Genomic DNA, 25,119 nt, shown 5'->3' with positions numbered 1-25,119 from the left:
AATTTATGAGGTAAAAGTTTGCAGGGACTCAGGAGTCATACATCAGCTTTATAATAAGGCTTGTGCTGGCTGCTGGATTTACTGCACACTCGTTGCATCATATTTACAGTGACATCACAGTCTCAGTGCTGTTCTGTCTGAAGCGTACGGCAGTATTTCCCTTCCTCTCATCGCTATATCTCGCTGTATCTGTCTATTTTCCTAAACTGGTCACTGATTATTCAGTCAAACCCCAAAAATCAGTGGCTAACAGAACAGTGTTTAGCGAGAGGTGTAGTGGATTATTGTAGTTTCACTGCCTCATATGTCTGATCTTTCCTCATGAAGATATATTTAACCTTTTAAACAATAGCAGAGTTGACATTTTCCATCATGTTGTTCTTCAGCTCCAGATGCTAACCTCAAACGCCACTCTAAAACACGATTTTATGTATTTTCATCATATTATTGTTTAAAAAAATTGAGTGAAATATCACAGCAACAGAGTCGACACATAATCAAGTGAAGTTTGTTCATAAACTAAGTTTGAGACAATCGGGTGATCATAATTAATCACAGCTGGTCCCGCATTAACTAACCTATGATTCACCAATCAGATGATTCCTAACTCACTATAAATAACCACAGTTTCTTACTTTAGTTATCATCGCTTTGAAGAATCCCCCCTTCCACCCCTACTCCTCCACCTTTTCCTTTATAGGGTGGCCCGGTGTTTAGCACTGTTTCTTCACAGCAAGAACGTCACTGGTTCAAATCAGGCCAGTTGTCATATCTGTGTGAAGTTTGCATGTTCTCCCTGGGCTCATGTGGGTTTCCCCCGGGGCTCTTCGGTTTCCTCCCACAGTTCAAATTCATGTGGCATAAGCGATTTGATCTATATAAGTAAGCACTATAGTCGAGCTCTTGCAGCAGTATATCTCTATATAGCGATTTATAATCTGTCATCAGCTCTAACTAAAGGGGGGAGTTCTCGAGACCTACCTGAGCTCAAACTCCCCTCTGGCCCAGCAAACAGGAGGGAGCTCTAAGCTTGAGGATCTTATGAGCTCAGTGCTCTCTCCCAGGACTGCATGCCAAACCTGCTTTATAATCAATAATCAGCTGAGTGTGAACTCTTGAATCTACTATTGGTGAACCTTAAAAAAACATTATTGAAAGAAGAATAGGGACACACCTTAATGCCTTTCAGAGTTTCCCGCCACACCAAGTGACATCAAGTCACATGCTTTTTCCCTCTGGGCTTTACTGATTGTTCTGCCTTTTTCTAACCAATTCAACAGAGTTGACTAAAACGCAAAGAAGACAGACACTAAATGTGGTTTTTAATAAATGAAAATACAAATAATACAGAAAATAGATGTCCATGCAAAAGTTTATTTGATTTAGTAGAGTAAACACAGACAAAAGATGAAGATTAGCCTTAATTATTTGATGAAAATTTAAGCTGAATATGATTCAGGAGGCAAAGACAGTTAAACATAGGTAAAGAGGGAGCTTTTCATTTAATATTTTCTAGACAAAATGTCCCTAATTACCTTTAGAGATCAATTGATAATATTTGTGTTATTAATTAAAAGTGTTAAATTAAAGAAGGAAAATAATAGAAGATTTAGCAAAATTACTCTCAGTTCTAGAATCACCCCTATGAAGAAGTACATGGAAGTATGTGAATAGGTATATAGTCTTATCACAGTAAATGCTTGTCGTTATATTAAGCAGTTAGTTTAAGCAACAGATGTGATTATGCAATTACATATAAAGAAATACTGCTTAATGGTTGAAGTTTTTCAGAAAGGACTTTCGGCAGGAAGCAACTTAAAATATGTTGTTTAATTAATTAATTTAATAAGCACATTATTGCTTTCAGTTTGCTGGCTGTAACACTGTAGAAAGAGTTCCACCTTGTGGCCATTTATGTAAAAACAGGGTGTGAAAACTAGCCTCAATGTTAAAGAAAATCCTAAAGCCCATTACTTTTGAAACTTGAGAAAATGGATTCATTTGCTTGCATTGCCACAAATGTAGTGACCTTGGTGTGGCATACTGCATTAGACTGGGATCAGTGATGTAGATGATGTATGAATATCAGGATGAGGATGTGCATGATTTTCTCTCGCTGAGTGCTCTTTAATGCAGTGGAAGCCGCCATAAAAATGATCCAATTCACATCCCCTGTGGAAACAAATCAGCATTATACGCTTTATACTAAAAGAAAAGCACAACATTTTAATGTGGGTGTGTTTTCAGTACAGTGAACAAGTGGTCTGATTACACTCACCATGACAAATCCAAGAAAGCTGATAGAGACATTCCCCAGAACGTTGATTGTAGTCACTCTTTCAAAAGGGATGCGGTGTTTGAACATGCTCTGCTTGTGGTCTTTGAATTGCACCTGGCAAACCAAAAACAGCTTTTTAATTGTTTTTAATAGTGTAGGTTTTTGTGTTGTTTTTAGCCCCAATATCTAAAAAAGTTTATATTAAGAATTTTTTTACACGAGCAAAAAACAATGGTTTGTTTTCAGAAATGAGTCAAAATTAAGTTAGTTCTTTATTAAATCAAGCTAAATAATCTGCCAATGGGGCAAGCTAAATATTCTTATTTCAAAGCAAAAACGAGATCATTTCACTTCCCCATTGGTAGATATTTTACTTGTTTTAAGGAAAACTCACTTCATTTTTGACTCTATTTCTGAAAACAAGACAATTTTTGTTTGCTTGGCTAGAAAATGCTTCATAATTTAAGTGATTTTAGATATTTGGACTAGAAACAAGATAAAAGCATTTCTGTTGCAGTGATATTTGATTAAGGTTAATGAGGGGAAATTAATTTTTTTACATTTATATTATTCTGTAGATGTAAAATAAAGGTTAATATGAGTAGGCTATTATTATTAATTTTGCTCAAACATGGTAAAACAACACTAATAATATTAGGCCTATGTGTAGCTCCACTGTTGGTTAAAATGCTAAATTTTGTAAAGACTGAATGGTGGATTTGAACAAACTTTAAAAATGTCCTGTTTGTTAATGCACAGTACAGTAATGACATCACAATACAACCATTCATTATTCTAAAGTTGAGTTCGAGAAATGCTCGCCATTTGTCATTGACAACATTATTAAACCTTTTTGTCACTGGGAAAATGGGACATTTGTCATTATCAGATTCCCTTTTGCATTGTATTCAACATTAGAGTAGTTATACTGACCCAGTAGACATTTATTTTCATGCACAACACTTTTTGTTTGATATGAAAGAAAATTGCTTGTTTGTTTATGCAAGATAAAACTTTAACATTCAATTGACAAAATGTGTCTGAAGCTCATCAGGAACCACTTTTAGTTTTCTTTTGGGAAATGTCCCGAAGCACATACCTGATATCCTTCAGCTTTGATCTGAATGTAGAACTCGAAAGCGTCTCCCTTTTTACACGGGTTTTCAGAGACGTATTCCTCCGCTCCCCATCTCCCGCTCTTCATACTGTTCATGACCAGCTTTGAGCCCATTCGGGGATTGAAGTGGAAAGCAATGTCATCCTTATCAGTAGACCCGGTCTTGAAGTTTATTGAAAACCTGCATGCAAATCAATACATTTTAAATAGTAAAGAATTTGGCTTGATGCTAGATGAAGAGATTGGTCACCATCGAAAGTAAAGATCACATTTTGTTTAAGAATAACTGCAGGGCTGGCTCTCTCTTGTATGTTTGCTGCAGTGTCATTAGGGTTTTGCTATGATTATGGTGCGTGGACACATATAGTGACTGTTGGTTGAATTAGATATTACTATAGAGCTTTTCACACTGAGATCAACCCAGGGTTATTGTCGTTAATGACAGGATGACCCAGGGTTTCACATCTGAAAAGCCCCATTGTGTGGCAGCTAGGGGTGTAATGGTATACTGAAGTCATGTTTTGGTACCTACCTCAGTTTTTAGGGTCAGGGTTCAATACAGGTACAGGAAAAATAACAACTGCCCTGTGCTTGCATTTATCTGTTTATTTTGAACAGGCAGAAGTGTTTCGACACAATCAGTATACAGAACCGACAAGCTACTTGTGATGGAAGAATACAATATAAACCTTGCACATGATTGGTGCTCATTAATGTCAGTTACACAGCAGTGGACCAATTAGAAGAACTCAGAGGCGGGGCAAGAGTTGCTCGCTAGTTTATGTGTAATGTCTTCAGATGCGAAGACGTGTTGTTTGTGAATGGCTGATAAGTTGACGTGATGGATAAGGATCAATACATACCATTACACCCCTAGTGGTAGGATGAATTTAGTGCATACTTTAATGGAGGCCTGAATATATGAAATTGTAACTCACCGATCACCATTACTAGGAACAACTCCCTTCACATACAAGGTCATGCCTTCTCTTAGTCCTCCAGGGATCTGGCCCAAATAAGGAAGGTTCTGCCAGGAGCACAAAAAATCGGCATCAGCCCAATCTTGAGACGGTTTGAGTTTATTAAAATGGAAATTGGAAAAGCATTGATGATTAAAGTTGTCATCACAATCTTAATATAAAAGACAGTGAGACAATTTCTTTTGGGTGAAACATGCACTGCAGTTTCATTATAGAGGTCGTTCAACCAAGAAGAGAAATTCTGCCATCATTTACTCACCTTGATGTCATTCCAAACCTGACTTTCTTTTTTGTGGAAAAAACACAGAAGAATGGTTCAAAGGTTTCATTGAATACAATGAAAGGGAGTGGGGTAAATAAAAAGTTCCACTGAAGGAAGAGTGTCTTATGGCTTTGAAATCTCTTCCTAAAATAAGTGTACTGCACATTCATTTAATTATGCATGTTCAAGTAAAGATAAAGTGTATTTTTAAGTATAATTTATGTAGACAGTATACTATTAGCAATATGATAGTAGTGTACTTGTAAGTGTACCATTTAAATACAACCTCTTTAAACTGTCTCACTTGTAAATATTTTTGCATGTTTTTGAAAGTTTGAAACAAACTTTAGGTTTATTGGAAGAAACTTACAACTTATAGTACACTGCTACTTTACCTTTTCATTTGCACTGACAATTACCTAAGCGCAATGATGCAATGCTTATAATAACCAGATCTTATAACATTTAGTGGAGGCTTCAGCTTTATTTTAATTATCTAAATAATCTAGCTAAAAATATCTATCCAAAAAAAGCATGCTAGTAGCACACTTGAGTATCTGAAGGTATGACAAAAAGTGGAGTAAATGACAAATTTTGAGTGCAGTTTATCTTAAGTGACTGGATTGGATGGGTCACTCACGGGATTTTGCACTGCTTGTAAGGCCTTTGATTGTATTGTGGACAGATCCCACTGTGAGCTTCCCAGACTGGTGATTGTTGACTTGACTTTAGTAGTAAATGAGGATTTGCTCCAGTTCTGTCGAGGAAATAGTGAGAGTGTGTGTATTTAGAAAGCTGGATACACTTCTCAGTGGATTATTAACACAGTATTGTATTGTTGTTGTAGTATTTCCACAGCTGCAGAAAATTTAACTTACTTGAATGAACCCAAAAATGTTCATAGAAACCGCTCCAACAATATTCAAGGTGGACACTTTTTCCAGTGGTATACGGTGCTTGAATGTGTACAGGTCGTTTTCGTTTACATATACCTGATGAAAAGATTTAGCAATAGCCAATATAAAGAGATGCTCTTGGCTTTTTTTAAAGAATGAAATGAGTATTGTTCCTTAAATCACAAACCTGATATCCTTCAGATTTGATGACCATGAACATCTCAAAAGCTTCCCCCTTTTTAAAAGGGTTGTCTGAGACACTCTCCTGAGTTTCCCATGCTCCATTCCTGAAGCTGTTAATGTCCAAATTCTGGCCCATTAGGGGGTTAAAGTGGAAAGCAATGTCATCACTGCCAGACTGCCCAGTCTTGAAATTGATCTCAAATCTATAATAAAGATGATATATGTTAAAGCACTCACTATAGACCACTGATAGTCTAACCCTTACTCTCCCATTCACTCATACAGACAACTGATTTTCTCCGGTGCACCTATAATGCATGTGTTTCATCTGTGGGGTAACCCGGAGCACCTGGAGGAAACCTACCCAAACACTGGGAGAACATGCAAATTCCTCACAGAAAGACTTGCTGGTCCAGCCTGAACCCAAACCAGCAACCTTCTTGCTTTGAAGCTACCATGCTAACCACTTGCCCAATGTTACAGTTATGAAGTCCAATGAGCTGTAAAGTTTGTATTCCATTCTCTAACTGTCCATATGATTTCTTACTTGTCAGCATTAGGAGGAACAACACCCTGGAAGTACAAGGCCATGCCTTCTCTCAGTCCTCCAGAAATTGAGCCCACATAAGGAAGGTTCTGCAGAACACAAAAACAGGAATCAGCTTTTATTCATTATACTCTTGTTGGAGGATTTGAACATAATAGGGTATATGCCGAGCCAGTGTTGTTCCCATACTGATAAACTTCCTGACCTGTTATTGTGAATTATTTTCCATTTTATATTATTCGTTTTACAGCATCGACGTTGTAATGAAAAACAAAATACAATCAGTTAAAAAGACTTTGGCATTCATTTATTTGCTCAAGCGTAAAACGAGACAAGAAGGTAGCGCCGGTCAGAATCAGGAGGCTAGCGCAGAAGCTCCATTGAATATACTGTGGTAAAATAAATGCTTGTATTATAAAGACATTGTGGGGGAAAATGTAATTTACTGCAGTGCTTCTGTACAATCCGAGACCAACTTTATATCAGATATCATTCAGCCAGTGGAGATCACTGATTTTTAAAGAAAACAGACCTTAAACGAGCCGGTTTTGCATTGGCATACAGTTCACCGGAAGCGCTTAACCCAGGTTACTGGCAAATTAAAAGTCCTGTTAGCATGCTTCAGCATATACCCTATATAATTTGATGGTTTAGAAGTTGCGCAATTTTGAAATAGGTCATCAGAAATGATGCTGAATCAGTTGCTCTTAGGGTTTTCTTGTGTGGCAGTTTCATTATGTGCTTTCACGTAGTCATGCGTTTAAAATTATCTGGAAGGAATCTTTCACTCACAGGGTTTTGGACTGCTTGCACGATCTCTGAGTGTGTGGTTGATTGCTCCAGATGTGAGCTGCCCAGACTGGTGAATGTTGACTTGACTTGGGTAGCAAATGAGGATTTGCTCCAGTTCTGTTGAGGAAACAGTGAATGTCTTTAGAAAGCTCTTTATTCTCCACATCATTGTCAGTGGATTCAGACACTAAATCCTTTATGTTGCAATATTGCCTTTACTGCAGATAATGTAACTTACTTGAATGAAGCCCAAAAGATTTACTGCAACACCTCCAAACATATTTAAGGTGGACACTTTTTCTAGTTGCATACGGTGCTTGAATGTGTGCAGCACCTTGCCGTTCACATACACCTGATGAACAGAGTAAAAGCAGTCAGTGTAAAGAAAAGCTCTTAGCTTTGGTTTAGGGATGCAGAAAGCTTTGTGTAAATGCACATACTTGATATCCTTCTGGCTGGAGGACGGTCAGCATCTCAAAATCTTGTCCCTTTTTAAAGGGATTGTCTGAGACACTTTCCTCAGTTTCCCATGCTCCATTCCTGAAGCTGTTCATGACCACCTTCTGGCCCATTTGGGGGTTGAAGTGGAAAGCAATGTCATCACTGCCAGACTGCCCAGTCTTGAAATTGATCTCAAATCTGGATTGAATTTGAATTATATTAAAACATCCAAATCCAAATTGCATTGATTTATCTAAATAAAATGGTTTCTTACTTGTCAGCATTGGGAGGAACAACACCCTGCAAGTACAGGGCCATGCCTTCTCTCAGCCCTCCTGAAATGGGGCCAACATAAGGAAGATTCTGAGAGGAAAAAACAAAACCATTGACATCAGCCTACCTGTATATTAACTGTGCAGGATTGGAGTGAACTGCGTTTTATAAATGAGTGTTAGAAGTACATGAGCTGACCTTGGGTGAAAGAGTGTGTACATGTGTACAGTACATACAGCTCAGTATAACATTGCGCTACCCCAATAACATGCACTGTTCAGAAGCTCTGTACTAGATTCTTGTTGAAGGATTTTAACTTATTAAAACATAAAATGTGAAATTTCAGGAATTTTTAAAATAGCTATCACATTCCTGAAACTAGTGGGGAAATTGTCCTTGATTGAAATAAAGCAGTAGTTGCTAAGGAGCTATGGTATGGTTTACAGTAAATTTGCAACAACTATGGGGCATTGCTCAATACTGATTGTGTAATTGTTGCCAAGAAACAATTACAGGTGTACAGGTGTATGATTTGAATAAGTTAATACAGCTCTGAACACGGCTCAAAAAAAACTGTATCAAGGAACAGAACTACCTGTTTTACATGTGCACTACTTTCTACATGACGTGTTTTTCATTTGTGTGATTGGAAGAGTCACTGGAAAAGGATTTGTAACTCACAGGGTTTTGGACTGCTTGAGAGATCTCCGAGTGTATGCTGGACTGTTCCTTGTGTGAGCTTCCCATACAGGTGATAGTGGACTTGACTTTGGTACAAAATGAAGATTTGCTCCAGTTCTATTGGGAAAAGAATTAGATAAAGCATTTTGAAAGATCTTTCGATCTCCACAGCATTCAGTGTTGTTTCAGTGATGCTGCAATATTGCCTCAACTGCAAAAAAAAGTAACTTACTTCAATAAAGCCCAAAAGCTTAACTGAAACTCCTCCAACAATACTCAATGTGGACACTTTTTCCAGTGGTATTCGGTGCTTGAATGTGTAATGTTCCTTGCCATTCACATACACCTGATGAACAGAACCAGTAAGTGTGTGCAAAAAAACTCTTGCATTACATTTAGTTAGGTGGTACGTTCTGGAACTTAAACCACAAACCTGATATCCTTCAGATTTGATGACAGTGAACATCTCAAAAGCTTCCCCCTTTTTAAATGGGTTGTTGGAGACACTCTCCTGAGTTTCCCATTTTCCGTTCCTGAAGCTGTTCATGGCCACAATCTGGCCCATTCGGGGGTTGAAGTGGAAAGCAGTGTCATCACTGCCAGACTGCCCAGTCTTAAAATTGATTTGAAATCTATAATAAAGTTGAAATGCGTTATGTTTTTTAAATCCAAGCAATAATTAACCAATTTTGTCAGATTTTCCATCTGTCAAACAAAATTACTTACTTGTCAGCATTAGGAGGAATAACACCCTGCAAGTACACGGCCATGCCCTCTCTCAGTCCTCCTGAAATGGGGCCAACATAAGGAATGCTCTGCAGGGAACACAATAACATGTGTCTGTCTTTAACTGTGTTATCTGATATTGTTTGGCACAATTTTATGAATGAGTATGAAGCTTTAAAATTTCAGTAATTTTTACTGAAACTGTGATGAGACATATGGTTTCAGGTAAAACAAGTTTCATCACAATTATTTTTACTTTAATCCTATTCTTACACTTCTGAAAACAAAACGCTCACTTACAGGGTGTTGGACTGGTTGTGAGATCTCCAAGTGTGTGGTAGACTGTTCCCCATGTGAGCCGCCCAGGCTGGGGATTGTTGACTTGGCTTGAGGAACAAGTGAGGATGTGCTCCAGTTCTTAAAAGAGAGAGAAATTACAAAGTGTCATTCATGTTGAAATATTGCCACATCTGAGGAAAACACAGCTTACTTGTATGGAGCCAAGAGAGTTGATGGCAACATTTCCACTGATATTTAATGTTGACAATCTTTCCAGTGGTAGACGGTGCTTGAATGTGCACAGTTCTTTGTCATTCACGTACACCTGATGATCCAAACCAACACATTGCAATTAAGGCGAAGTTTCTAGCCACCTTTTAGGACTATGCAGTGTGATTTATATCACATAATAAGTACCTGATATCCTGCAGATGTGATGGCAGTCAACATACTAAAATGTTGTCCTTTTTTAAAGGGGTTGACTGAGACACTTTCCTCAGTTTCCCATGCTCCATTCCTGAAGCTGTTCATGGTCACCTTCTGGCCCATTCGGGGTTTAAAGTGGAAAGCAATGTCATCACTGCCAGACTGCCCAGTCTTGAAATTGATCTCAAATCTACATTGAAGTTAAAGGATGTTACAACAACCATTCCCACATACCACTAACCAATATTTGTTCATTTACACAAACTGTTCAACAAGGCAATGCCTTACTGGTCAGCATTATCAGGAACAACACCCTGCATGAACAGGGCCATGCCTTCTCTCAGTCCTCCAGGAATTTGGTCCACATAAGGAATATTCTGTAGAAAACACAATAGCTTTATCCTACGCTGACTATGATCTTGTGGCAGATTTTCAGCTTTACAGTACAGGAATGTAGAATTATGTCAGACTTTTTAGATTGGTCATCACAATCCTGAAACTTTAGTGAGAAATCTAGTCATGTTTGAAATAAAAAGGCAATAAGGGCTTTCACCGTAAAGGATCAGTCACTCACTGGGTTTTGGATTGACTGCGAGATCTCCAAGTTGTTTACAGCAACGTCTCCACTGATATTTAATGCTGACACTCTTTCAAGAGGTGTACGGTGCTTGAATATGCACTGTTCTTTGCCATTCACTTGCACCTGATGAACCAAAACAACACAACCCATAAGGGGACACGCTCCTAGCTTTCTTTTAAAGGTGTGGCTAGCTGATCTTCTTACAACAGTTACCTGATATCCTTCAGGTTTGATCATAGTCAACATCTCAAATGGTTCTCCCTTTTTAAAAGGGTTGTCAGAGATAATTTCTTCTGTTCCAGATTGTCCATTTATTACGCTGTTCATGGCCACGTTCTTATCCAGCCGAGGGTTGAAATGGAAAGCAGTGTCATCATCACCAGACTGCCCAGTCTTGAAATTGATTTCAAATCTGCATAAGGTTGGAAATAAGTTAAAACAACAAAATCCAGCTAATAGTAAGTAGTATTCATTCAATTTCATGTTATACACAAATGGATATTAACCTGTCAGCATTGGCAGGAACAGCTCCCTTCATGTACAAGATCATGCCTTCTTTCAGTCCTCCGGGAATCTGGACCACACGAGGAAGTTTCTGCAGTAACCACAAGAAAATAGGCATTTTCTTATAGTAACAAGAACTTTGTGGCTGGATTTCTGGATGAGTATATGAAATGACATTGTTTAGGTTGGTCAACACAATCATCAAACTATGTTGAGACAAGTGCCCTTGGATGAAACACTTGTTGAACACTTGTCATTCTGTTGTGCATTCATTAGTGAAAGGATAGGATCAGTCACTCACAGAATGTTGGACTGGTTGTGAGATCTCCAAGTGTGTGGTGGACCATTTTCCAGGTGACCTTCCTAGACTGGGGATTGTTGACTTGGTTTGAGTAACGGGTGAGGATGTGCTCCAGTTCTAAAAGAGAATTTACAAACATTTTTACTTTCCATGTGATTTTCAGTAGTTTGTTGTGTTGTTCAACTGATGTAGTGTCAGTTGTGCTGAAATATTGCCACATCTGAGGAAAACACAGCTTACTTGTATGGAGCCAAGAGAGTTGATGGCAACATTTCCACTGATATTTAATGTTGACAATCTTTCCAGTGGTAGACGGTGCTTGAATGTGCACAGTTCTTTGTCATTCACGTACACCTGATGATCCAAACCAACACATTGCAAATAGGAGAAGATTCTATCTTCCTTTTTGGACTATGTAGTGGGATTTATGTTGCAAAAAAGTACCTGATATCCAGCAGATGTGATGGCAGTCAGCATCTTAAAGTGTTGTCCCTTTGTAAAAGGGTTGTCTGAGACACTTTCCTCAGTTTCCCATGCTCCATTCCTGAAGCTGTTCATGACCACCTTCTGGCCCATTTGGGGTTTAAAGTGGAAAGCAATGTCATCACTGCCAGACTGCCCAGTCTTGAAGTTGATCTCAAATCTACATTGAAGGTAAAGGATGTTACAACAACCATTCTTAAATAGCACCAAATAATTTTTGTTAATTTACATGAACTGTTCAACAAAGCAATGGCTTACTGGTCAGCATTATCAGGAACAACACCCTGCATGAACAGGGCCATGCCTTCTGTCAGTCCTCCGGGAACTTGGCCCATGTAAGGAATATTCTGCAGAAAACACAAGAAAATGTGCATTATCTTAAACTGACTAGATTGTTGTGGCGGATTTTAAGCTTTACAGTATGGGAACGTTAAATTTGTTAATGATTAAATTTGCCATCACAATCCTGAAACTTTAGTGAGAAATCTAGTCTTGTTTAAAACAAAAAGGCAATATCAGCTTTCACCGTAAAGGATCAGTCACTCACTGGGTTTTGGATTGACTGTGAGATCTCTAAGTTGTTTACAGCAACATCTCCACTGATATTTAATGCTGACACTCTTTCAAGAGGTGTACGGTGCTTGAATATGCACTGTTCTTTGCCATTCACTTGCACCTGATGAACCAAAACAACACAACCCATAAGGGGACACGCTCCTAGCTTTCTTTTATAGGTGTGTCTAGCTGATCTTCTTACAACACTTACCTGATATCCTTCAGGTTTGATGATAGTTAACATCTCAAATGGTTCTCCCTTTTTAAAAGGGTTGTCAGAGATAATTTCTTCTGTTCCAGATTGTCCATTTATTACGCTGTTCATGGCCACGTTCTTATCCAGCCGAGGGTTGAAATGGAAAGCAGTGTCATCATCACCAGACTGCCCAGTCTTGAAATTGATTTCAAATCTGCATAAGGTTGGAAATAAGTTAAAACAACAAAATCGAGCTAATAGTAAGTAGTATTCATTCAATTTCATGTTATACACAAATGGATATTAACCTGTCAGCATTGGCAGGAACAGCTCCCTTCATGTACAAGATCATGCCTTCTTTCAGTCCTCCAGGAATCTGGACCACCTTATGAAGTTTCTGCAGTAACCACAAGAAAACAGGCATTTTCTTATAGTAACAAGAACTTTGTGGCTGGATTTCTGGATGAGTATATGAAATGACATTGTTTAGGTTGGTCAACACAATCATCAAACTATGTTGAGACAAGTGCCCTTGGATGAAACACTTGTTGAACACTTGTCATTCTGTTGTGCATTCATTAGTGAAAGGATAGGATCAGTCACTCACAGAATGTTGGACTGGTTGTGAGATCTCCAAGTGTGTGGTGGACCATTTTCCAGATGACCTTCCCAGGCTGGGGATTGATGACTTGGCTTGAGTAACGGGTGAGGATGTGCTCCAGTTCTAAAAGAGAATTTACAAAGATTTTTACTTTCCACATCTTTGTCAGTAGTTTCTGATGTAGTGTCAGTTGTGCTGAAATGTTGCCAAAACTGAGGAAAACACAGCTTACTTGTATGGAGCCAAGAGAGCTGATGGCAACATTTCCACTGATATTTAATGTTGACAATCTTTCCAGTGGTAGACGGTGCTTGAATGTGCACAGTTCTTTGTCATTCACGTACACCTGATGATCCAAACCAACACATTGCAAATAGGAGAAGATTCTATCTTCCTTTTTGGACTATGTAGTGGGATTTATGTTGCAAAAAAGTACCTGATATCCAGCAGATGTGATGGCAGTCAGCATCTTAAAGTGTTGTCCCTTTGTAAAAGGGTTGTCTGAGACACTTTCCTCAGTTTCCCATGCTCCATTCCTGAAGCTGTTCATGACCACCTTCTGGCCCATTCGGGGGTTGAAGTGGAAAGCAATGTCATCACTTCCAGACTGCCCAGTCTTAAAATTGATCTCAAATCTATATAGAAGTTAAAGGATGTTACAGCAATCATTCCTAAATAGCACCAAACCTTTTGTTCTTTTAAGCAAACTGTTCAACAAAGCAATGGCTTACTGGTCAGCATTATCAGGAACAACACCCTGCATGAACAGGGCCATGCCTTCTCTCAGTCCTCCAGGAACCTGGCCCACATAAGGAATATTCTGCAGTAAACATAAAAAAATGTATATTGTTACTCTAATTATATTATCATGGCAGATTTTTAGCTTTACAGTAAGTGAATGTAGAATTTTTCTATTGATTCTACTGGTCATCACAATCCAGAAACTGTGGTGATAAATGTACTTTCGTTTAAAACCAAAAGCCAATATCAGCTTTCACCGTAAAGGATCAGTCACTCACTGGGTTTTGGATTGACTGTGAGATCTCCAAGTTGTTTACAGCAACGTCTCCACTGATATTTAATGCTGACACTCTTTCAAGAGGTGTACGGTGCTTGAATATGCACTGTTCTTTGCCATTCACTTGCACCTGATGAACCAAAACAACACAACCCATAAGGGGACACGCTCCTAGCTTTCTTTTATAGGTGTGGCTAGCTGATCTTCTTACAACACTTACCTGATATCCTTCAGGTTTGATGATAGTTAACATCTCAAATGGTTCTCCCTTTTTAAAAGGGTTGTCAGAGATAATTTCTTCTGTTCCAGATTGTCCATTTATTACGCTGTTCATGGCCACGTTCTTATCCAGCCGAGGGTTGAAATGGAAAGCAGTGTCATCATCACCAGACTGCCCAGTCTTGAAATTTATTTCAAATCTGCATAAGGTTGGAAATATGTTAAAACAACAAAATCCAGCTAATAGTAAGTAGTATTCATTCAATTTCATGTTGGGCACAAATGGATATTAACCTGTCAGCATTGGCAGGAACAGCTCCCTTCATGTACAAGATCATGCCTTCTTTCAGTCCTCCGGGAATCTGGACCACACGAGGAAGATTCTGCAGTAACCACAAGAAAACAGGCATTTTCTTATAGTAACAAGAACTTTGTGGCTGGATTTCTGGATGAGTATTTGAAATGACATCGTTTAGGTTGGTCAACACAATCATCAAACTATGTTGAGACAAGTGCCCTTGGATGAAACACTTGTTGAACACTTGTCATTCTGTTGTGCATTCATTAGTGAAAGGATAGGATCAGTCACTTACAGGTTGTTGGACTGGTTGCGAGATCTCCAAGTGTGTGCTGGACCATTTCCCATGTTTGCTGCCGTGGCTGGGGATTGTTGACTTGGCTTGAGTAACGGGTGAGGATGTGCTCCAGTTCTAAAAAGAGAATTTACAAAGATTTTTACTTTCCACATCTTTGTCTGTAGTTTCTGATGTAGTGTCAGTTGTGCTGAAATATTGCCACATCTGAGGAAAACACAGCTTACTTGTATGGAGCCAAGAGAGTTGATGGCAACATTTCCACTGATATTTAATGTTGACAATCTTTCCAGTGGTAGACGGTGCTTGAATGTGCACAGTTCTTTGTCATTCACGTACACCTGATGATCCAAACCAACACATTGCATTTAAGGACAGGATTCTAGCCTCCTTTTTGGACTATGTAGTGGGATTTATGTTGCAAAAAAGTACCTGATATCCAGCAGATGTGATGGCAGTCAGCATCTTAAAGTGTTGTCCCTTTGTAAAAGGGTTGTCTGAGACACTTTCCTCAGTTTCCCATGCTCCATTCCTGAAGCTGTTCATGACCACCTTCTGGCCCATTCGGGGGTTGAAGTGGAAAGCAATGTCATCACTGCCAGACTGCCCAGTCTTGAAGTTGATCTCAAATCTATAATGAAATTGAAGGACGTTACAGCAGCCATTCTCAAATAGCACCAAATAATTTTTGTTCATTTAACCCTTTGATGCACTACAATGGTCTAAAGTGACCTGTCTAAGCTTATTTTTTCTATATCTATTTTATTGCTTGTGCATCAAAGGATTAAGTAAACTGTTCAACAAAGCAATGGCTTACTGGTCAGCATTATCAGGAACAACACCCTGCATGAACAGGGCCATGCCTTCTCTCAGTCCTCCAGGAACCTGGCCCACGTAAGGAATATTCTGCAGAAAACACAAGAAAATGTGCATTATCTTACATTGACTAGATTGTTGTGGCAGATTTTCAGCTTTACAGTATGGGAACGTTAAATTTGTTAATGATTAAATTTGCCATTACAATCCTGAAACTTTAGTGAGAAATCTAGTCTTGTTTAAAACAAAAAGGCAATAAGGGCTTTCACCGTAAAGGATCAGTCACTCACTGGGTTTTGGATTGACTGCGAGATCTCCAAGTTGTTTACAGCAACGTCTCCACTGATATTTAATGCTGACACTCTTTCAAGAGGTGTACGGTGCTTGAATATGCACTGTTCTTTGCCATTCACTTGCACCTGATGAACCAAAACAACACAACCCATAAGGGGACACGCTCCTAGCTTTCTTTTATAGGTGTGGCTAGCTGATCTTCTTACAACACTTACCTGATATCCTTCAGGTTTGATGATAGTTAACATCTCAAATGGTTCTCCCTTTTTAAAAGGGTTGTCAGAGATAATTTCTTCTGTTCCAGATTGTCCATTTATTACGCTGTTCATGGCCACGTTCTTATCCAGCCGAGGGTTGAAATGGAAAGCAGTGTCATCATCACCAGACTGCCCAGTCTTGAAATTGATTTCAAATCTGCATAAGGTTGGAAATAAGTTAAAACAACAAAATCCAGCTAATAGTAAGTAGTATTCATTCAATTTCATGTTATGCACAAATGGATATTAACCTGTCAGCATTGGCAGGAACAGCTCCCTTCATGTACAAGATCATGCCTTCTTTCAGTCCTCCAGGAATCTGGACCACACGAGCAAGTTTCTGCAGTAACCACAAGAAAATAGAAATTATTCTATTTTTAGTAATTGTTTGCAGCAGGATTCCAACTTTCCAAGGGTATGTAGCTTTTCATTGTTTAGATTGGTCATCACAATCCTGAAACTATGGTGGTACAAGTGATCTTGGATGAAATGGTTGTCATATCCTTGTTTGATTAGCTGTTTTTACTTTGTTGTGCATTAAAAATTGAAAGGATAGGATCAGTCACTTACAGGTTGTTGGACTGGTTGCGAGATCTCCAAGTGTGTGCTGGACCATTTCCCATGTTTGCTGCCGTGGCTGGGGATTGTTGACTTGGCTTGTGTAACAGGTGAGGATGTGCTCCAGTTCTAAAAAGAGAATTTACAGAGATTTTTACTTTCCACATCATTGTCAGTAGTTCCTGCAGTTGTGCTGAAATATTTCCACATCTGAGGAAAACACAGCTTACTTGTATGGAGCCAAGAGAGTTGATGGCAACATTTCCACTGATATTTAATGTTGACAATCTTTCCAGTGGTAGACGGTGCTTGAATGTGCACAGTTCTTTGTCATTCACGTACACCTGATGATCCAAACCAACACATTGCAATTAAGGACAGGATTCTATCTTCCTTCTTGGACTATGTAGTGGGATTTGTGTTGTAAAATAAGTACCTGATATCCAGCAGATGTGATGGCAGTCAGCATCTTAAAGTGTTGTCCCTTTGTAAAAGGGTTGTCTGAGACACTTTCCTCAGTTTCCCATGCTCCATTCCTGAAGCTGTTCATGACCACCTTCTGGCCCATTTGGGGTTTAAAGTGGAAAGCAATGTCATCACTGCCAGACTGCCCAGTCTTGAAGTTGATCTCAAATCTATAATGAAATTGAAGGACGTTACAGCAAACATTCTCAAATAGCACCAAATAATTTTTTACACAAACTGTTCAACAAAGCAATGGCTTACTGGTCAGCATTATCAGGAACAACACCCTGCATGAACAGGGCCATGCCTTCTCTCAGTCCTCCAGGAACTTGGCCCACATAAGGAATATTCTGCAGTTAATGCAATAAATTAGGCATTATCTCACAGTGACTAGATTCCTGTGGTTTATTTTCAACTTTACAGTATGAGAACATTTTTTAGGGGGGTTTTGTAGATCAAAGATCAAAGCCAATATCAGCTTACACCGTAAAGGATCAGTCACTCACTGGGTTTTGGATTGACTGTGAGATCTCCAAGTTGTTTACAGCAACGTCTCCACTGATATTTAATGCTGACACTCTTTCAAGAGGTGTACGGTGCTTGAATATGCACTGTTCTTTGCCATTCACTTGCACCTGATGAACCAAAACAACACAACCCATAAGGGGACACGCTCCTAGCTTTCTTTTATAGGTGTGGCTAGCTGATCTTCTTACAACACTTACCTGATATCCTTCAGGTTTGATGATAGTTAACATCTCAAATGGTTCTCCCTTTTTAAAAGGGTTGTCAGAGATAATTTCTTCTGTTCCAGATTGTCCATTTATTACGCTGTTCATGGCCACGTTCTTATCCAGCCGAGGGTTGAAATGGAAAGCAGTGTCATCATCACCAGACTGCCCAGTCTTGAAATTGATTTCAAATCTGGATAAGGTTGGAAATAAGTAAACAAATTAATTTATCAGTACTTAGTTTTTGTCCATTTTAATAAAAGGCAAAAATTATTACAAACCTGTCAGCATTGGCAGGAACAGCTCCCTTCATGTACAAGATCATGCCTTCTTTCAGTCCTCCGGGAATCTGGACCACACGAGGAAGGTTCTGCAGTAACCACAAGAAATTAAGCATTTTTCTCATATTAACCAGATTTTAGAATCTGTGGTAAGACATATGGTTTATGGTGAAACCGTTCTAGTGCACTTGTTTCATTAGGTGTTTTTATTTTGTTGTGCATTCATTAGTGAAATGATAGTATCGTCCACTCACAGGGTGTTGGACTGGTTGTGAAATTTCATAGCGTGTGCTGGACCATTTCCCATGTGAGCTGCCGAGGCTGGTGAATGTTTTTGTGTCTCTGGTAGGGAATGCAGAAGTGCTCAAGTTCTAACCAAAGAACAGAGAGAGGATATATTTATAAAGTTCTGTAGTCTTTGCATTATTTGATAGTGGATTCTGGGACAGTTTAATTTTTTTATGTTATTTTGACTTACCTGCAGAAAATGTAACTTACTTGAATGAAGCCAAAAAGGTTCAGGGTTACATCTCCACCAATATTCAACACTGCCACCTTTTCCAGTGGTATATGATGCTTGAATGTGTACAGTTCCTTGCCGTTCACATAAACCTTATGAACCACAATACAGCCTGCATGAGGACAAGTTCTGCTTTTTGAATGTGTGTGTTTAGTTCCATGCCTCATACAAAGTACCTGATATCCTGCAGATGTGATGGCAGTCAACATCTCAAAATCTTGTCCCTTTTTAAAGGGGTTGTCTGAGACACTTTCCTCAGTTCCCCATGCTCCGTTCTGGAAACTGTTCATGGTCACATTCTGCTCCATTCGAGGGTTGAAGTGGAAAGCAACGTCATCCTTGTCAGAAATCCCAGTCTTGAAATTTAGTGCAAATCTGCATTGAAATTTGAACATGTTGAAGGAACTGTGCTTGGTGCAAGTCGATGTTAAAGGTGTTAGCTGTGTCATGCAGAAGCACTAATTCTTTCACTCGTCCGCTGTGTTTTTATCAATAGTCTTTTACTGTATTAAAAATCAATTAGTTCTGTTAGAGAAAAGACACTAAAACTGAATGGCTTGCATCACAGTTAAGCAGAAAGACGTGACTTGGCAGATCATCGCCATTGTTAGAGTAAATAAAATTACTATGAGGCAACACTAAAACAATCACCCTGCCCCTGGTGAGACCAGTATTACTGATAAATGACTGAAATTCAAAACTGAAACTAGCAAAATCCAACTAAATCTGAATTAATGTACATGTAAAAACAATTTCTTACCGATCAGCATTATTAGGAACAACTCCTTTGACATACAAGGCCATGCCTTCTCTCAGTCCTCCTGAAATAGGGCCCACATAAGGGAGTTTCTGAGGGGAGCATAAGACAACTATTGAGCTATTACCATTAATAAATAAATTAGTGTACATTCACATTTCAAGGCCAATTTAGTAAATCAGACCCCAATTCTTCTGCTTTTGAAGTATTTGAACTTTTAAATGTTGTTATAACATAAAAGAGTGTCATTACTCCTGAAACTATTATGTGTACATTTCCTTTTAGTTGATACACTCTTTTTTACACACTGTTTAGGCTTGATGTGTTCCAGCATAGTTTGTGTTACTCACAGGATTTTGGACTGGGTTGCTTAAGGAAAGTTCAGTTGTCAGATGGGTAGTTGACGGATGATGTTTGGTCTCAGTGAAAGACCAGGTTCCCTCCCGCATAGATGAATGTCCTCTAAAAACCCCATGATGTGAGTGATGCATGCCTCTGCCACCCCTGATGCTAGAAGACCCAGACCAGCCCTGTAAAAGCAAGATAGTAACCATTGAAATAAACAGGACTTTATTTTCCACCGTTTCTTTAGAGGATTGTTAAAAGATTTCAGGCACTCGTCTCAATGGCTCAAACCTAATTGTGGTTGTACCCCTTTCCTCCACTATATTGTAAATGACATTATTGAGGGATTTTGCTGCTTTTAATGGGACCTATTCTGCCCCTTTTTACAAGATGTAAAATGTGTGTCTGCCGTCTCTAGAGTGTGTAGTGACGTTTCAGCTGAAAATCGCTCCCAGATAATGTTTAAAACTGACCCCTTCAGGCTTTGATCTCAGTTGTGGCGTTTTGGTCAATGTCTCTTTAAATTAAAATGAGAGAGTCTATGCTGACATGATCTTCAGCAGCTCAAACACTCTAATGGCTAATGGACAGACGGCTGCTTCTCACTCAGGGCTGCTGGACATGCTAATGAGAGGGAGAGATGGCCACTAGGGGGCGGGGCTTTCCCCTTTGATGACACGTACAAAGGGAGAATGTCAATCAAAGTGTTTTATTCATCAAGTCTGATTATATCAAACACAATTCACTCATGTTTAGCATTAGAGGCTGAATATATGTACACAAAACACAACTTAAACCCCTTATAAAAGTGATTTCTGCTTGATAGGTGCCCTTTAAGGCTTATACACACCAAGCAGATGTCAAGAATTAGAAATCTTCAAAGAAACACTGACCTCGGTGAACATCACGTTTGTTAAAGAAACCCCTCCTGCGACAGCCAGAGTGTTGACGCGGTCCAGAGATATACGATGCTGAAAACGACCGACTTCTTGTCCACTCAAAAACACCTGCAGATGAAAAATGACTTTAATTAATATGTCCTAATTGATCTTGTATACTGAAAAAAGTGAATACTTTCATTCAAAGTACATTTTACTATTGGATTAATTGAAAAATTATGGTTTCTTATTAAAACCTGTTTTATTAAATTTGCCTTAAAACAAAAAACAAGTCAAAAACTAAACTTTAAACCAAAGTTCAATTACAATTTAAGAAAAGCTAAAAGGTCTAATTGTAAAATAGTCTTGGCATGTTGCACTTATATAGTATAAAGCATTAAAACTCACCTGATAACCTTCAGAATTCACTGCAATGTTCAGATCAAAACTGCTCCCCGGTTTTAAAGGAAAGTCCAGTTTCTCCTCTTTTCCCCATGATCCGTTTTGGCGGCTGTTTACCGCAGTGAAGTTACTGATAAACTGAGGCTTCATTTGAAAGGCGATGTCATCCCCGTCAGACTCTCCACACTTCAGATTCACCACAAAGCTGGAGAGGTAACATGAAAGAGAGAAGAAATTAAAGTCTGAAGAGTCCACACTGCGAAATAAAAATGCTTTGGTCCTTGTTTCTAGTTTAAATATGTTTTTAAAATTAAGAGGCATTTTCCAGACAAAGTTTTTTTGGTTTAAAAATAAACAGATTTTTAACATTCATAATCCAATAAGTACCTTTTAAAATAAAGTGAATTAAAAAAAAAAAAAAAAAAAACGTAAACCATACAATGTTTTCAAAGTATTTGATATTAGAAATCATACTAGGTAAGCAATTCTTAAGTTTAAAAGGCTATTTTTAAATAACAAATCTGTGTAAGTGTTATCTTAATATTATTAATTAATGTGTAATTAATTAAATTACACATTGTATAAATATTAAACTATTGTATAAATACTAAAACTAAAAAACAAGTTTTAAAAATATTGTCTTTCAGAAAAGTCAATATTTAGTGAGTTTTTTCCTCAAAACAAACAAAATAATCTGCCTTTCACAGAATTTTCTTCCGGACCAATATCATATCTTGCTAATTTAACAGTGGGGTAAGCAAAATAATGTTTCTAGATTATTTCTCTTCCCCAACTATTGTGCTTGTTTTAAGGAGAAACTCACTTCATTTTGACTGATTATTTCTGAAAACAAGACTAAATTTAGTGCTTGTCTAGAAAATGGTGACTGATTTCAGAATTTGATATGTGGACTAGAAACAAGACAAAAACTCTTAGAAAAGATTCACCCTTCAGATCCAGCAGGAACAGCTCCCTGGATGAAGACGCCTTTCCCAGCTTTCAGTCCTCCATGAATTCGGCTCACATACGGGACGCTCTGCATAATATGAATGTGTTCTCAAAAAAATTATTTTCAAGACAGAACCACATTGAAATTGGTAAAAGGAAGCCAAGGCTGCACAATACATCATTCCATTATAACAAAAATGTGTTTCTTAGACTATTTCATTCTGGTTCTAGTCCAAATATCTAAAAATTCTTAAATAAAGAAGCATTTTTTAGACAAGCAAAACATAATTTCAGAAATAATGAGGCAAAATCAACAGAGTTTTCCCTTAAAACAAGAAAAATAATCTGCCAGTGGGGTAAACAAAATAATCTCATGCCAGAAGGAAAAACATGATTATTTTGCTTACCTTGTTGGCAGATTAATTAACTTAATTTTGGCATATTATTTCTTTAAAAAAGACAATATATTTTGCTTCTTTAGAAAATGCTTCTTGGTTTAAGAATTTTTAGATATTTAGACTAGAAACACGATAAAAAATATTTGGACCAGAATCATCGCAAAATCTCTAAGTAAATTTTATGCAGTGAATATTTAATTACTTTATCTGAATACTGAAAACCATAAAACTTCATTTATTTAATGTGTTTTAATTTTCCTTTATTGTATTTATCCATGCTTGTAGATTGTTAATTAGATTTCATGATAATGTTCAGCAGACTCGAGTATAATATCTGATTTCTAGAGCTGCACAGTATCATGATAAGAGTATATGCAATATACTTATTACAGTCGTGTGATAAACTAAATTACAAATGTTTTATGCAGCAGTTGTTTATCTAAATTTGACCAATTAGATGTAGCCCTACTCTTTTTAGCCTTGCAAAATGTGTAACCCTGACATAGATTGGTCTGAATTAGATCTGAAAAAAATATATGTTTATCCTGTTTATTGTAATGTCACTACAAAAGTAAATGGTTTAAGTAATCATGAGAAATCTCATTATTGCAATACTCAATAACAATATGGCATAAAAGTCTTAACTCACAAAGCCGGAGGTGGTGTGGCAGCTTGACCTGCAGCCCGACTTTAATTTGAAGCTCATGTTGGTCACTGAAAATGAAGATGTTGAAGATGCACTGATGGATTCTGGATTCAGGATGAGCCCTATAGATCGTGCTGTGGCTTTTATACTGTCAACCGGTGGGCGTGCAGCCTTCAGGGTGCTTTTAGCCTAAAGGCGTTTCAAAATAAGCTTCAAAAGTTCATGTTGGTCTTGCAAACTAAGGGCAAACGCTCAAGTCATCATGCCAGGATCATTTGCATTCTTCAACAGTTTTGCCCAAAGCCACCATGAACATCAAAGTTCATTTTACATTTCACCTGAGTTCAATTTTTGCAGTACTTTGCATTTTGCATATTAAAATAAGACTTTTCTGCATTGCCTAGGCGAGTGGACAAATACAGTGCATTTACATTACATTAGATAAAAACAATGTTGATGCACATTCCCTCATGTCTGCTTATATTAGTGATGATGATTCAGCCATTCAGTTTAAAACAATGATCTAAATATTCATGTTTAACTCATTAGTGGTGTAATGAGTTTAACTGATAATAACTGGGGAATGAAGCGGGTTTCAGCCTGAGGGAAAACTGCTTAACTTTGATTATCAAATGCTTCATTCAGTCTGCAGAATTCTCACAAGAATGAAGGAAAACATCCAGAATCAGACCATAAAACTGTCTGAAAAACACTCGCCCTCTCGTATATTCCGCTCATTTCTGAAAGGACGATTTCACATTATATCACTGTATGTTAGTAGTCTGCTATATGGTTCAGAAAAAGAAAACTAATTATTTATTTATTTTTTTAAGGAAATGTTTGGTACTGCATCAACATTTGTACTGAAATCTCAAAAAATAAAATAAAATAAAATTCTGATGAATATAATATAATAATGTGCAATATTAAGCTTATTATATTCTATTATATTATATTATATTATATTATATTATATTATATTATATTATATTATATTATATTATATTATATTATATTATATTATATTATATTATAGCAACATAGTGGCTCAGTGGTTTGCACTATTGCCCTACAGCACTCAGGTTGCAGGTTTGATTCTGAGCTGGGTCAGTTGGTGTTTCTGTGTGGAGTTTGCATGTTCTCCCTGTGTTTGTGGGTTTCCTCCGGGTGCTCCGGTTTCTCCCACAGTCCAAACACATGCGCTATAAAAAAATTGATTAACTAATTGGCTGTAGTGTATGAGTGTGTGTTAATGAGTGTGTATGGGTGTTTCCCACTACTGGGTTGCGGCTGGAAGGGCATCTGCAGTGTAAAACATGCTGGAATAATTGGCGGTTTATGTGGCGACCCCTGATGAATAAAGGGACTAAGCTGAAGGAAAATGAATTATATTAAATAATATTACATTATTATATTATATTATATTATATTATTATATACTCGTAGATTCACATAATCAAAATCAACTGAACAGTTCAGCAAGAATATAGTAAATGAACTCCATAGCAAGACTTTGTACTTTGTTAAATTAAGTGTAAATATTGATGTGCTTTAGTTAAAGCGCTGACGGCCTTCCCTTCAGTATGCATGAACTGATGGTGTCGTTTACATCATAAGCATTATATGTCCTTTATTTTATTCTCTGTTTGGCAGTTTTGAGTTTAGTCAAATGAGTAATAAAATAATTAACTGTAAGAAAAAGGTGTTTTGTGAAGGAGCAGATGTTTGCATTTGATTCAGTTTAGTTGTGTGAATAGTTGTTTTTACTTGAATTAAATTAAATTTGTGTAATTAAGATAAAAAAGATGCTTGTTTGTACTAATATACAATTGAATATGTCACTAATAAGTTATGATAATTCATTTTTGTGTATGTACAGTACTCCAAATATT

General features: G+C 37.8%; 2 protein-coding genes across 5 annotated transcripts in view; one reads left to right on the top strand and one right to left on the bottom strand.

Annotated features, from left to right (window-relative positions):
• ube2q1 (ubiquitin-conjugating enzyme E2Q family member 1) overlaps positions 1 to 25,119 on the top strand; it is a 76,151-nt gene that overhangs the window by 2,938 nt on the left and 48,094 nt on the right. The gene's annotated exons all lie outside the window — the stretch shown is intronic.
• Positions 1,355 to 22,277, bottom strand: lgals4 (galectin 4). The gene is made up of 57 exons (XM_087292723.1): positions 22,183 to 22,277; positions 21,242 to 21,440; positions 19,614 to 19,702; positions 19,030 to 19,228; positions 18,832 to 18,945; positions 18,588 to 18,704; positions 18,334 to 18,422; positions 18,047 to 18,245; positions 17,828 to 17,956; positions 17,583 to 17,671; positions 17,293 to 17,491; positions 17,087 to 17,200; positions 16,869 to 16,985; positions 16,550 to 16,638; positions 16,257 to 16,455; positions 16,038 to 16,166; positions 15,749 to 15,837; positions 15,364 to 15,562; positions 15,159 to 15,272; positions 14,932 to 15,048; positions 14,633 to 14,721; positions 14,340 to 14,538; positions 14,121 to 14,249; positions 13,833 to 13,921; positions 13,538 to 13,736; positions 13,334 to 13,447; positions 13,108 to 13,224; positions 12,809 to 12,897; positions 12,516 to 12,714; positions 12,297 to 12,425; positions 12,008 to 12,096; positions 11,711 to 11,909; positions 11,507 to 11,620; positions 11,267 to 11,383; positions 10,968 to 11,056; positions 10,675 to 10,873; positions 10,456 to 10,584; positions 10,170 to 10,258; positions 9,873 to 10,071; positions 9,667 to 9,780; positions 9,477 to 9,593; positions 9,177 to 9,265; positions 8,884 to 9,082; positions 8,683 to 8,796; positions 8,451 to 8,567; positions 7,771 to 7,859; positions 7,496 to 7,694; positions 7,294 to 7,407; positions 7,056 to 7,172; positions 6,264 to 6,352; positions 5,721 to 5,919; positions 5,516 to 5,629; positions 5,278 to 5,394; positions 4,334 to 4,422; positions 3,378 to 3,576; positions 2,279 to 2,392; positions 1,355 to 2,172 (listed from the first exon to the last, which is right to left on the bottom strand). The coding sequence occupies exons 1-57, from the start codon at positions 22,275 to 22,277 to the stop codon at positions 2,164 to 2,166; spliced, it is 7,461 nt and encodes a 2,486-aa protein (XP_087148849.1). The 3' UTR covers positions 1,355 to 2,163.

This window comes from Danio rerio, chromosome 18 (assembly GCF_052040795.2).
Source record: "Danio rerio strain M-AB ecotype USA chromosome 18, GRCz13ab, whole genome shotgun sequence".
Lineage (NCBI taxonomy): Eukaryota > Metazoa > Chordata > Actinopteri > Cypriniformes > Danionidae > Danio > Danio rerio.
Note: the sequence above shows the minus strand (reverse complement) of the source record. Positions and strands in the feature narration are given on the sequence as shown.

What these genes read in the sequence shown, in the direction of transcription:
- lgals4 (XM_087292723.1), bottom strand. Translation starts at nt 22,277, where the DNA reads ATGCAGAGCGTCCCGTATGTGAGCCGAATTCATGGAGGACTGAAAGCT. An exon ending in GTTCCTGCCAATGCTGACAG is followed by an intron (nt 14,539 to 14,632) that starts GTTAATATCCAT and finishes AACCTTATGCAG; the next exon opens with ATTTGAAATAAATTTCAAGA. An exon ending in CACAGTCAATCCAAAACCCA is followed by an intron (nt 12,097 to 12,296) that starts GTGAGTGACTGA and finishes TGTTTTCTGCAG; the next exon opens with AATATTCCTTACATGGGCCA.